The sequence below is a fragment of the Mus caroli genome, chromosome X (genome assembly GCF_900094665.2).
Source record: "Mus caroli chromosome X, CAROLI_EIJ_v1.1, whole genome shotgun sequence".
NCBI classification, from domain to species: Eukaryota; Metazoa; Chordata; class Mammalia; order Rodentia; family Muridae; genus Mus; species Mus caroli.
Genome location: NC_034589.1, coordinates 147,744,748 through 147,759,162, shown reverse-complemented (window position 1 = coordinate 147,759,162; position 14,415 = coordinate 147,744,748). Strand labels below are relative to the sequence as shown.

Below are 14,415 nucleotides of genomic sequence, written 5' to 3'. Positions count from 1 at the left end.
AAAAAAAAAAAAAAAAGAAATAGGGCCTAGTAGCCAGGCGTGGTGGCGCACGCCTTTAATCCCAGTACTCGAGAGGCAGAGCAGGCAGATTTCTGAGTTCGAGGCCAGCCTGGTCTACAAAGTGAGTTCCAGGGCAGCTAGGGCTACACAGAGAAAACCTGTCTCGAAAAACCAAAAAAAAAAAAAAAAAAAAGAAAGAAAGAAAGAAATAGGGCCTAGTGATATATACCGATAATCCCTGTTATTTGTGAGGCTGGCCAAACCAAACCAAACCAAACAAACAAAAACGGGGATGGGGGCAGCTACCTTTATTCCTGTTGTTTTATTATTTCATAAAAAATGGCTATTTTAAGACCAGGCCTTTTTGGTCTTTCTCCTACTAATAGTTTTTCTGGTGGGCTGTTTTAATCCAGAGACTCGTTCTTATTTGGGGTAAAATGGTGCTATTGTATTTTACCTAATATAAAAACAAGAGGAACATTATACAAGTATGAAAGAAAAATAAGGCAATTAAAAGGTATCATCCCATTCTGAATTCAGAGATTAAAATATGAAAAAATACATTTCTAATGGTGTTTCCATTCTACTTTTCCTTCCTTTTTCCATTGTCTTTTTTTTTTTAGATTTTTTTTTTGTTACCATAAGGGTGGGGGTATTATGCACCAAGAGTTTCAGCTACTCAGGAGGCTGAAGCAGAATTGCATGAACACAGGAGTTCAAAGTTAGCCTAGGCAGCTCTATACCAAAAAGAGGCACTAAATAGCATGAGAATTTTGGATGTCATCAGCTGACACGGTTTCTTGTAGACAGCCATATTCTTAGCCCTATGCTACAACTCTACTTCCTGTAGAACACGGAGCACCTCTTCTTGAGCTTCCAGGGCTATAAACAAGCTTGCTTCATGTTAGAGTATTCGTCTAAAATCACTCAGGTTCTGTAACTTCCTATTATTAGGCTTCTATCTAGCTTTTAATATATGTCTTGTGATTCAAGTTATATAAGTTTTCTGATTAAAAGAAACAAGTTTCTGTTTCTTATTTTCTTAATTGTTCTGGGTGTCACTTTCTCCCAGAAGTTGACCAAGGTAGCTTTTCTTTTGCCTTTAAAACTACAAGGTTCTCTTAACACTCCTTTGTATCTTTAACAAGGTAGCAGTGTTCTTGGCACCTAAGACATGAAAAACTCACGTAATCAAGTATTCGAGTGGGTTAGATACAGATTATACTGCTGTAAGTAGAAGACCCCAAATGCAAGGACTCAAGTAAAGTGTGTCTATTTCATGTACGGGGGCAGTTTAGGGTGAAGAGCTGTCATTAGAACATGGTCTTTAAGAGGCTTGGGTTTCTTCTTTCTCCTTTCTCTTCATCATCTGTATTGTCCTGGTGAAAGCTAGCTTATCATAACTCTGGATTCCAGACCTCCGTACCAGTTAACACTCTTCATACATACATACATTATTATTTCACAGTTCCAGTGGACTAGGAATTTGAACCAGCTACTGTATGAACTTAGAAGCAGACCCTTGCCTAATCAAATTTCAGATGAGACTGTCAGGGGCCAGCATCCTGACTGTAGTCTATGAGAGTCTCTGAAACTCAAATGTTATGTTAAGCTGTACAGGGGAACGCCAGGGCCAAAAAGGGGGAGTGGGTGGGTAGGGGATTGGGGGGGNGGGTATGGGGGACTTTTGGGATAGCATTGGAAATGTAAACAAGGAAAATACCTAATTAAAAAAAAAGAATACTGGCCTGTACAAACTATAAGATAATAAATGTTTTAATAGGTGATTAATATAGCATTTTAACCATCACCATGTAAATTATTAGTAATTGACAAAAAGCAAATTTTTAATTGTATTTTAAAGGTAAGTACAATTTTCAAGTAGAAGGCTAATATAAGTGTTGGTAATCTTTCTAGATTTATTTCTTTTGTATATATGTGTGAGGTATACACATTTGAGTGGGTACATATAAGTGTTCATGTTCCTGGCTGTGCATGTGAATTCAGGCCAAGGATTGACAATGCAGGCCCCTTTATTACTTCCCACTTTTGTTTTTGAGGCAGGCTATCTTACGATTTCAGCAACCTAACTAAGAATCCAGCTGTCTTTGCAGTCCCCCAGTGCTAACTAAGGTTACTGGCTCATGTTACCATGTACCTGGATTTGATGTGAGTCCCAGGGGTCCAAACTCAGGCCTTCATGCCAGCAGAGTGAACATTTTACCCATAGGGCCACTCCCTCAGCTGGGTGTTCTTTTGGAGCTAAGTTCATTTCAGAAATACTAAGTTTATACCTGGTAATGGAACCTAATTCCATATTCAGTAGAATGATCATCTGCACTGCTGGTAATACCATAGTTCTAAATTTTTCCAGCCTGTCTCTATAATGCAGTTCCTAGATGGGAGGGCTAGGGGTGTGGCAGGTGAAAGTACAAGCCAAATGACATCATATGCTTTCACTGTAGACTACAAGTAGAAACTTTGGAGGTTTTCCTTCTAAAAGAACTGTACAACACAGAAGGTTCAATGTTAATATTTATTGATATTTTTATGTTTATATATCAATATACATTATAGATGATGATGTTGAATGCCTCAAATGGCTTGAGAGGAGTAGGAATCTAGACAAATCTAAAGATAGTCCAGCCCTAGGCTTTATGTATGGTTTCTGTACAGCTAAAACTTAATCCACACATACAATGAACCAACAAAATATTTACGAGACAAAAATTAGATACTATAAAACAATGAATAAGCCATATTTGGCCACTCTTCATGCAGTTTACACTTTAGTAGGGAAGGAATCTAGTGCTTGCGGTTATATAAGGAAGTGCATAGATAGCTATGTCAGGACAAAGGAAAATGTGGACTTAAGATGGAAGTCAAAGTGCTAGCTAGGTCGGGAAGATGTCTCAGCTAAAATGGAACCTTGGAGATGGTTGAAAATTAAATGGAGGCCAGGTAGTGGTGGCACATGACATTAATTCCAGCACTCAGGACACAGAGGCAGGTGGATCTCTGAGTTCAAGGCAAGCATAATCTACAGAGTGAGTTATAGGATAGCTAGGATTACACAAAGCAACCCTGTCTCAAAAAACAAAAATAAGGGCTGGTGAGATGGCGCAGCAGTTAAGAGCACTGACTGCTCTTTCGAAGGTCCTGAGTTCAAATCCCAGCAACCACATGGTGGCTCACAACCACCCGTAATGAGATCTGATGCTCTCTTCTGGAGTGTCTGAGGACAGCTACAGTGTATTTATAATAATAAATCCTTGGGCTGGAGTGAGCCGGCCCCAGGTAAACAGAGATCCTGAGTTTAATTCCCAGCAACCACATGATGGCTCACAACCATCTGTACAGGTACAGTGTACTCACATACATAAAAATAATTATATAAATCTTAAAAAACAAAAAGGAAGAAAAAGAATTAAATGGAGGGTGGACGTGGTTGAGAACAACAGGAGAAAAGATACCTGTGAAAGTGCTGAAGTAAAAGAGAAGCTGACATATTGGAATGAGTGGACTTTGAGTAGAGGACAGAGTAGTGTGGCCAGAGAGGAGGTGTAGCAAGTGTGGAAAGGCTTTATAGGACACCACAGGTCATACTACAGAATTTAGCCCTTCTTTAAAGGAAGCAAAAAACTATTCTAAAGTAAACTCATTCTTCCATAATTCAGAATGATTGATTTCTGAAAAATTATTTTTTGTAAACTGTTACAAAGCCAATGGAACACATGTAACTAGGAAGGCATGATGGAACATCCTATAATTCCATCACATGGAAGGGAAAGGCAAAAGGATCAGGAAAGCAAGGGCACTCTTAGTTATACAGAGACGGAGGCCGGCCTGGGCTACATTTAACCTTGTCTCAAAACCACTTCTCTATTAAAGTAGAAGAGAAAAACATGCATATACATTATCAGTAACTAGATGCAAGACAGCATAAACAAAAGACATTTACAGTAACAAAAATTAAAATGAGGTGTGGTAGTGTAGTCATATAATATTAGGACTTGGCTGAGGCCAAGACAAAAGAATTACCAATTTGAGGCCATCCTAGGCTACATAGGAAATCCCAGACTAGCCTTGGAGTAGAAAAACTCAAAACAATAAAAAGAACTATAAAATACACATAAATTATCTTACCTTAGTAAAAATGTATAAAAACTGTATGTAAAAAGCCATAAAACTTGAGAAAAGACACATAAGGATATTGGAATAAGTGAATATGTCTAGTTGTGAAGACTCAGTATTACTGAAATAATTTTATCATGTTAGCCTATAAATTTGGCACAATTATTATTTAAAAGTCCTAATACCTTCTTCAGGAGTCATCAACAAACTGAATATAAAATTATTGGAAAATTAAGTGCATAAGACTAATTTTTCAAAAGGTTATACTGAATAAGACAGTCCCTAAACCAATGGCTAGCATTCTGATGCAGGAATTTGAGGGAGTCATAGACAGCAGTAAAGCCATGTAATGGCATGGTATTGGAATAGGCGAGGAAGGAGCCTACCCTAGAGCTGCCAGGGATATATAGTCTTGTGGAAACTCTGACATCAGACTTTTGACTACACTGTAAAACTTGTATGGCATGTAAAAGAAAATTAAAATACTCTAAAAGTGTTATTTTTTTCAAAAGCAGGAGGAATAATTTATTGTTCTACTAGTGTACTGGGATCGTCCCTGACCTGAAGGAGAGGTAGCGACCCCTGGTGGCCTGTTCAGCAAGTTTTTATACATTTTCCAGGGGCAGAATCAGCAACTAGGCAAAATAAGATTAGTGGAACAGTGTGCTCTTTAAACTGATTTGTCTTTAGGGAATGAGGTAGTAGGGGCTTAATCAGCCTCTCCCTCCTGGCCTACATGTTCTCTAACCTGTCCTAAAAGTGGTATTTTAAATGAGTGGGTAAAGAATGAATTTTATTTATGGAATAAATAGGAATTAGGGCAACAGGTTTATCTATTTGGTAAGTAAAGTCAAATGCAAACATCATACCATAAATTATAATACCAAGTGGATGAGATGTAAATACAAAAACAGAAAAATACAAACTAAACCACCAACACAAGAAAAATCAAAAGATTCCTAGGTGACAATGTAACCATTTGTTTTAATAACAGAGATAGGTATTCTACCCTGAAAGCCAGAAGCCAGGTGTGCTAATTCAAAAATAAAATTTACGTGCATATTTAATGCAAAGCCTAAAAACGGTGTTTAAAAAAACTATAAAAATATTTAGGACACTGATAGTAAACATGAGGTTATTGTCCAGAATATATTCAGAAACTGTACAAACCAAAGAGGAAATTAGTTATCCAAAAGAAGATTATGCTACACATAAAACATGAAGGCCAACAATATATGGATACTTAATCTAATATTAAAATGAGATATAAACTCAAGTGAGAAAGTATAAATATTTAGAGCTGCTCATAAAGACTTCTCAGATAACACTCCAGTGTGGGATAGGAAATGGCCAAATAGATACTATCATATGTTCAAACTTTAAACAATAATTTCAGAAGGCATTTAATAATGGTTATTGAAATTTAAATGTTCATACTTTCTAGCTCAATATAACTTTTTATGTAGTCTTATGAAAAATTTATGGAAATTATATTAAATGTAAGATACGCAAAGAATAGAATAGCGTGTAACCATTCTAAAAAGATGCCACCACTTAAAAAACGAGATACATTTATGTATGTTATGAAAAGATGTTTCAAGACATGTCAGTGAAAAAAATCAAGTTGCACAATTACTGTCATATGTATAGAATAATAAAATTACAGTTGAGTTGCTGATAATGGAGAGCTATTCAGGGTGGAGCTGGGAACAAGTTACTAATTCATTTATACATATTTCATGAGTACTTAAACGTGTGCCAAGTTCTAAGTGCTGAATATTCAATATTAAACAACAATTTAAAAAGGGAGGAAATGGTCAACCTCCACTTTCTGTGTTAAGTGTTTCTTTAAAGTATGACCTTAATATGTACACGCATACAAATGAGTATGTACAGGGACATATCCTCATCTACACACCCATACCTTTACACACACGCACAGAAGCAGAGTGTATGTAACCCAGGCTAGTGTCAAACACGTGCTTCTATTGCCTCAGTTTCCCAAGTGCTGGGATTACAGGCCCATGTTACCAGATCCAGCTTTGTCATCCTTCTAAAACAAATCTTAAATAGTTTTAAGAAAGGTCCCTGGCATATTTTGGTAAAACCAATGTGAATTCCTTATATTGTAAGATGACTGCTTTGCTTAGTTTAAGATTAAGAATAATGTTATAGTATCCGATTTGTCTTTGTCCTTTGTGACACAGTATTTTACTTACAGTTTGTGGATTAATCTCCTCCTCTCCCATAGGTTCATCCATAATTTGCTGTCCATTCTGTGAAAAGCACAGCAAGTAGAAAGTTACCAAACAGATTTTATATAAGAATTATAGGAAGACAAACCAAAAGAAAATAAACCAACAAAACTATCACCCCATCATCTAGAATATCTCTCCCCTAAAGGGCTTCAGTGAAGTAGAACCACCATCTAAGAATGCAGGTACAACTTTGCAACAAGTTTTGTTTCAAGAGTTCATAGGTAATTTAATTATTTGAAATATCTGAACATTTTTCCATGGAACTAATAATAATTACCTTTCCAGGTGAGCTCTTATGCTTCATAGGTAAATGCATTACAAATGGTCTTAGTTAAGCCTTACCAAACATCATTCATAATGCTTGGTACAGAAAACACATTTGAAACTCTAATTCCATTACTAATTAATCAGAAAACTGATTAATGATTGTAGAGACAGCTAAGCTCAATCTCTACATGAAAATAAGTTCCAGATGGACTTAACGTTCAAATGTCAAAGAGGGTAAGCATTAGAATCTGGTGACATTTGCATCTATAAGTTATTCTGTCAGACACAAAGGAAAACAAAAGACAAACTGATTACAAAAAACTAAAGCAACATGACAAAGAGTTGGTATCCTTGATACATAAAGATCTTTGTTTTACAAACCTGTAAGAAAAAACGATGAACCTCAACAGAAATGAGCAATAAGGGAAAAAAGAATTCAGCCTTAGTGCCAGTCATAGAAATGCATTTAACCCAAGATACCTTTGCCTTCCGAATCAGTAAGAGTTTACAAAAAGACTGAACCTAACACTCAGTGGGCGTGGGGAAAAGCAATCTGGGTTGAGTGGTGGGGAAAGGATAAATCAGCATAGTCTCTCAGGAAGACAATTTGAGTCTGTATTAAAAACAAACAAATATCACACATAGAAGTTTAAAGGTTCCCATCCATTCTACTTCTGTTAAAATAGACAAATATACAAAGATGTATATACAAGATGCTCACCATCATTTTTTTTCCAAAAAGAACTCCAAATTGGAAACCTAAATTCCTAACAATAGAGAACTAGTTAAATATAGTTTGATGCATCCATATAATGGAATACTATGTGGTCATTAACATGATGATAAAGATGTAAATTTATTGACATGGAAAGACAGTCACATATAATAAGTGAAAAAGCAGTTTACAAAACAATATGGATTATAACAAACCCATTTTAAACAAATATATACATCAAAACATGTATATATTTGCATGGGAAAACACTCTGAAAGAATATACATCAAAATGTTAACAGTGGCTATCTCTGAATGGCAGAATTTCAGATGTCTTCGACTTTTATTTTGCTTACTTGATTTTTGTAATGTATCTACAGTATTTATAATAAAAATGTATTATTTGTGTAAATGAAAAATAAAACCAGTAGGGAGTAATGAACCATGCCTATAATTTCAGAACCTGGGATCTTGGGAGTGAGGGGGGAGGGTCTGTAAATTTGAGACCAGCCTGAGCTTTATAGTAAGCCCATGTCTCAAAGAAAAAATAAACTTAAACTGAGGGAATCCAGGAATAGAAAGGGTCTTCTTTTATTCCCTCAGTGGACAAAAGCCTTCTAACTCATTGTTAATTCAACAAATATACCAGGATCTAAGTTAGCAATTTTTGGAACATTATAAACTGGGAAGCAATAAAAGGTAGCCCCCAATATCACATAAGGCAGATTCTCTGAATTCTCCTGCTATCTAGGTCTATTTACCATTCACTCATCCATTCTTCGTTGTTCATTTATTCATCCTCTAGGTACTGGTCTGGAGATAAATGTAAGCATATTTTTCATCCTGAAAAGTCTACTAACTAAAACAAAGGGCACCTACATTCTTAGGCTACGGGCTGTCTATACAATAACACAAAGGGTAAAATTGATGCCAGAATGCAGGAAAATGGAGGGGCTCCAGGTAAATAAAACCTTCATTTCCTGGGTCACTTTCAGAAGCTACAGTACCCACAGTTCTGTGGTAAGGCCATCTAAACTAGCTCCAAGACACACGTTTCTTCTAAAAGGTATAAATTTTATTTAACTGACTACTGATTGTTTTTAATCCAATCTAGGGACTCCAAGGAAGCCTTAAACTAGTTCTTAAGAACACTGAGTTAGAGTCAAGTATGTAGATTTAAATTCCTATTCTCATACTACTAATAGTGAAGCCTTGGGTAAGCTATTTAAATCACATAAGGTTTATTTTCTGTACATGGAAAGTGACAATTTAGAGAGTATTATTCAGAGGTTTATGAAGATGAAAGATAAATTACATGAAAACCTAAGCCGAGTATCTGGCATTCCATAAACAACCAGCATCAGTTACTTTTTATTATGTCTAGATGTAATCGCATCATCTGTGGCCAGCCAACCTGCTACCTTTCCTGCATTTGCTCCAGTCATTGTAGTTACCTTTCTCTATTACTTGGATTTTAGAACTCTTGGTATAATTGGAGGTACACTTATATTTCCATGGGATAGAATTTCAGAACCCTTAGCTCCTTGTAAGCTTTGATGTATGCAAAACAACCATCCCAACTGTGAATTTACTTCTAAGGCAAACTGGTACAACAGGAATAGCACTGAACTTGGAATTTGTAAAGACCTGGCACTCATAAGCCTTATGTCTTGGGGAAATTGGACTTAGCCTATCCTTATCATTTCCTCTGTTCAAATGGGGATTGCTTGTCCTGTCTACTCAAAAGGTTATTATTCCACTCACAATTTAGATCATTCTTAAGAAAGCAGTTTGTTAACTAACCATGAGATGAAATAGCTTCATAAGGATAAAATGATACAACATAAAGTCCTTTTGATAATCAGTAAGAGATCTCAGAAGTCTTTTGCTTCAACTGCAAATAATTTACTTAATATGTTCACATTCTCTCAGAAGAATGTAGGTTCATCAGGTAGGCTCATCACTACTAGATTGCCTTGGAAAAATACTGCTAGACATAATTCGTCACTGTACAGTAATTTTTCCTCAGTCATGAATTTGAATTAAGATTACTAATAAATGAAGATTAATTTCCCTTTAGAATACCTCTTGCAAAGTCATGGAAGTAAATCTACATCCATGCTTATAAATTGCCCAAGTCTTATCTTTTTCCAGATAACTCAAGTTTCTTCAAACATTTAAGATAGAGGAGACTTGAGATCCCATTTTCTGAGCACATCCTTGATTCATCTTAAAGAGTAGCATATTAAGATATATGCAGCATTAAAACTCTGTTTCTTTTCTTTTAGATTTTATTTATTATTATACACTATAGTATATAAGTATATAAGTAATATAAGTACACTGTAGCTGTATTCAGATGCACCAGAAGAGGGCATCAGATCTCATTACAGGTGGTTGTGAGCCACCATGTGGTTGCTGGGATTTGAACTCAGGACCTTTGGAAGAGCAGTCAGTGCTCTTACCTGCTGAGCCATCTCGCCAGCCCGATAACTCTGTTTTTTAAAAATGCAGAAATAAGGGCATATCACCTCCCTTGTCCTAAGTAATAAACTTTTATTGATGCTGTTCATATTTGCTGTATTTTAGGTATGCCTCAACATATTGTTGAAACATGTTAAGTTTCTGTTCACTCAGTCCTTGTGATTTTTTTAAGATTTATTTTATTTTTAGTTACATATATCTGCATGTCTGTGGGTGGGTATGTGAAGGTGTATGCAAGTGCTGATAGAGGCTAGATATGTTGCATCCCCTGGATTTACTGGATAGTTGTGAACCACCTAATATAGGTGCTGGAACTAAATGTGGGTCTGCAAGAAAAACTCCTCTTAACTATTGATCTAGTTGTCTAGTCCCATCGTTTATTTCAATTGGTCTTGGTGGTAGTGGGGGCATTATATATGGTACAGTTTGTGTATGAAGGTCAGAGGCAACCTGAAGGGGTTGGCTTCTCTTCTGCTATGTGGGTCCCAGAGATTAAACTAAGGCCGTCAAGCTTCCCAGCAGCTACTTTTACTTGAAGAACCATGTAGTGCCCACCCCCTTTAACTTACAGTACAACTTATTATGTGCCAACAGCATACCTTTTCATCTTGAACCTGTTATTACTTATTTCCACAGAAAAGCCTTATATTTTGATTAATCTTTCCCACCTATAGTCTATTGCTACAGTTTCATAGGGTGGAATAAAAATCCTGTAAACCACCTCACTATTTTCAACTTCATGTCACTTATAAATTTTGATAACATATTATCTTCTCTGAGCTATTTAGCTGATTAACATTGAAAATAAACATTTTAAGAAATGACTGAAGTGAAACATGATCTCAATGGTATTCTATTGCTTTGTGTTGGGGAATAATCCACTTCTTTCTGAATTTAGCACAGATTTAATAATCTTGAACTTCATTATTAAAGGAAAACATGAAAGGCAGTGTTATCCTATATACCAACTTTACAAAGTCCCTTATGTACTAAAAAAGAAAATATTTGTCTTAACAAACCTTTGGTATCATTCATCAAAACAACAAGTCAAACATTATTCGAGATGAATGTTACTGTTGCAGTTAAGAGGTTTATTTCCCCTTTGAAAACTGGCCCTTGGTTATCACTAGAGACTAGGATAAACAGATGACCAGTATGACTCAATGCTCTACTTTCTATAGTTTCTAAAGGTAGAGGGAGAAGAGCTACTAAACGAAAAAAATATAGTTCTGTAATTTTAAGACAAATACAAAGGTGTGCACTGAAGGCATCACAGGATAGTAAATGCCACATTTTTTTTTTTTTTTTTTTTTTTTTTTTTGCTTCAAATGGAAATGTTTCCATTTCTGCAGATAACATCTAAAGATATTATGCTGTGTGGAACAGGAGAGATGCCTCTCTCACCACTCACAGCAGTCAATTTCCTCTCTCACCACTCACAGCAAGATAGAAGAAATCGCTCATATGTGTGCTATTTTTCTGTACAATGTGGCTGAGAGTAAGTATGGAAAAATAGTTTTAAAGTGAGGCGAATGTATTTATCCTCTCTCATCCTCCCAAGATGCCTGCTAGCCAAAAAATACAATAAAACTCCAGAGCTTGGCAGACTGGATATATGCAGAGATGACAGGAAATCCTGCAAAAGGTTAGGAAATGCTAATCATGCTTTACTTTGTTACTTTGAAATGTGTAACAAGTCACAAATTGGAATAACCATAATATGGGTCTGATCAGAACAAAGCAGATACTCCCTTCAGTTTCTGCACAAGTTGTTTTCAAAACAACTTTCCACATTATATCAGGAATCACTAAAGATCACCTTTGAGGTGCAATGTCGGGTGAGTCAGTCAGTAATTCTAACCTGAGGGTTTCAAGACCTCTCCAGTATTCTTATCTAGTTTAAAGAAAATGCTGACATGTTAAAAATAAAACTATTTTATTAATTAAACATGTTTTATTCTTAGCAACAGTGTTATAGAGATTATTTTGCTGCAATGGAATGTTACATCATATATTCCCAGGGTGTTGTTTGGTATCTCTGGGAAAAATCTAAGGGAAATTGAAAAACTTCCTTGCCTTTCTAAACAGGAGATCATCTGGAAGAAGTGTAGTAAGACTAAGATGTGATCTGTGACAAATGAAAGTTGACCTTTACCTTACACTCTCTTACCTAGAAATGAAATGCACGTAAGAACACTGGGAGGGAAGAATTACTCCTTTACATAGAGAACAACAGTCTGAAGTCACAGGAAAGGAAGAAGAAAAGGGCCTGAAGCCGTACTTAATTAACATGGAGAGCCAAGTTGCAGGAAGGAGCAGGAACCACACTTAAAAAAGCAACCCAAAACCAAAACCCCCTCACATTTCCACAAGTATATCTGCCTTCCAAACTCCCTGATGTCAGCAGTAGTTTTCCTGTCGAGAGTGTATGTAGCAGAAGTTCTGTCATCAAGGTGCTGTGCATGAGGCAGTAGAACCTCTTTCCAACTGTGGCCAAGATACCATTGTACTGTTCAGAGTCCAAAGAAGCTTCTATGCAATCACAGTGAAACAATAAGAACAAGCATTTCATAGTCTTAATAAGGAATGGATATAATCCTTACCAATGTGACAGGATTAAGAATCAGCTCCTCATTTATCCTAAGGAAATATCAGAGATGTGCATAAAGACTTATGTACAGTGATATTCATTATACTTTAAAATAGAAAACAATCTAAATGAGCGACAGGGGACTGGTTAAATAAATCACAATACATCTATTCATATGTAGGAACACTAAGCAATGGTTAAAATCAGGGCCTAATAAAAATGATGCAAAATATGCCTGCAATATATTACATTTAAAAGGATATAAAACTCTAAGTATGATCCCAGTTCTGTACCCTCCCTCCCAACATGGGAGCTCGTAACTAGCAAACACAGCCTCTCGTCAGCAGTTACCTGGGCCATAGGAGTTTCTTCTTGGTACTGGCTTTTCAAAATTATATGCATTTATTATGTATTTTTAAAGAGAAAAAAACCAAGAAATGGAATTAGAAAAATCAGTTTATCTTCTAGTTACAGTGCTGTTCTGCCTGCTTTATTAGCTATCTTGCTTCCAAAAACTTGCTAGTACTCGGGACTGTTCTATTTTCTAGACTAGGTCGATATGACCTTTGGCTGTATCTACACTTTTAAGTTTATGAGGGCCCTTTCTTAAGTTTTTTTATTTAGTTGTTCTTTTTCTTTGGTCCTGTTGTTGTGGCCTCAGAAAATAAAGTTTAGGCCTAGATCCACCTCATGTTTTTTGAAGTGTACCCCTAAGGGAAATTCTGTTTATGAAACAAGTTATGTTGGGAATAAAGAAATGAAAACACAGCAGCCAAAATTAAGTCTGTATTGTGAATAGCAAGTATCAGAACACACACTGCAGAAAACAAAATCCATGCCACAAAGGACAAACTTGAGTAAATGAAAAAAAGAAAGAAAGAAAAAAAGAAAAGATTTTAAAACTATGGAAGACAGACAGAAATAATCTATGAATAACAAATGTTCCTAAGAAAAAACAGAGCAGATTAATTAATCAAAAGTATAAGAAAACTTTCCAGTTCTGAAAAAAATACCTGAGACTGCAGACTGAGAAGGTTCAACAGAGATCATCAACACCAAGACATGTCCTGGCAAATGTTTTTAAATTTCAAGGATAAAGATATAATCCTATAAGCATACAAGCAGAAAAATAGGTTATTTCAAAGGTACTAAAATCAAATTGACCTCAGAATTTTCCTCAAAATAAAATGCCAGAAGATGATGAAGTAATGACCTATAGTGAGTTAAAAGGAAACAGTTAAGATCGAAAGCTTTCATACCTCACCCTAGTGGTTCAAGCTCAAAGGTTGTATAAAATTATTCTTACATCTGCAACATCTTATAAAATGTCACCATCTTGGAAGCATCTTTTAAAAATAAACTGTTCAAAGGCACACTCTAGAAGATCACCAGGAGGATAAAGAACTCAAGAATATGAGAAGAAGTTACATCTACAGACACCAAATTAATATCCAGAAATAGTTGACTAATATAATCACACTAAAGGAGAATGTGGAAAACTAAATATATAATTTCTATAAATATATGAACAATGTAAAAGATAAAAATATTTTATAGAGTTAAAATCTGCAACCTTGGAATAAGTTAATAGTGACTCAAAAAAATAGGAGAAAAAATTAATTCTCCATCCTTCCTAAAAGTGTATTTAACAACCATTATGTTTAATGTGCATCTAATAAGTTTTTGAATGTTTAAAAAAACACATAATAATAAAAATAAGTATTTATTACAGTCCAAATCACTAAAGAAGGTACTATGTGGCAGATAACACATGATAGTCCTTTATGCTGACATTATAATTCAAACCTAAGAATATACGTATAATTAACGGTATTTCACAGTTGAAACAAAAGTTTGGCAAACAAATTAGTAAATCTCAGAAACAGGACTCAAACACAGGTCTTTTTAGCTCAATAGTCTTTCTTCTATCTTTAAAACTTTTTTTCAAACAAAACATTCCATATGGAA

General features: G+C 35.5%; 1 protein-coding gene across 7 annotated transcripts in view; it reads right to left on the bottom strand.

Moving 5' to 3' along the window:
- The window catches only part of Rps6ka3 (ribosomal protein S6 kinase A3), a 103,788-nt gene that overhangs the window by 68,270 nt on the left and 21,103 nt on the right, over positions 1–14,415 (bottom strand). For 2 of the 7 annotated variants that reach the window (XM_029473074.1, XM_021153101.1), the window contains exon 2: positions 6,354–6,410. In XM_029473074.1, the coding sequence (XP_029328934.1) occupies positions 6,354–6,395 (42 nt within the window). In that variant the 5' untranslated portion in view covers positions 6,396–6,410. Of the gene's footprint in view, positions 1–6,353; positions 6,411–7,040; positions 7,062–7,380; positions 7,402–12,460; positions 12,498–13,460; positions 13,925–14,415 lie in introns of those variants that run through there. The other 5 variants (XM_029473072.1, XM_029473071.1, XM_029473070.1 and 2 more) reach the window with 5 other exon arrangements.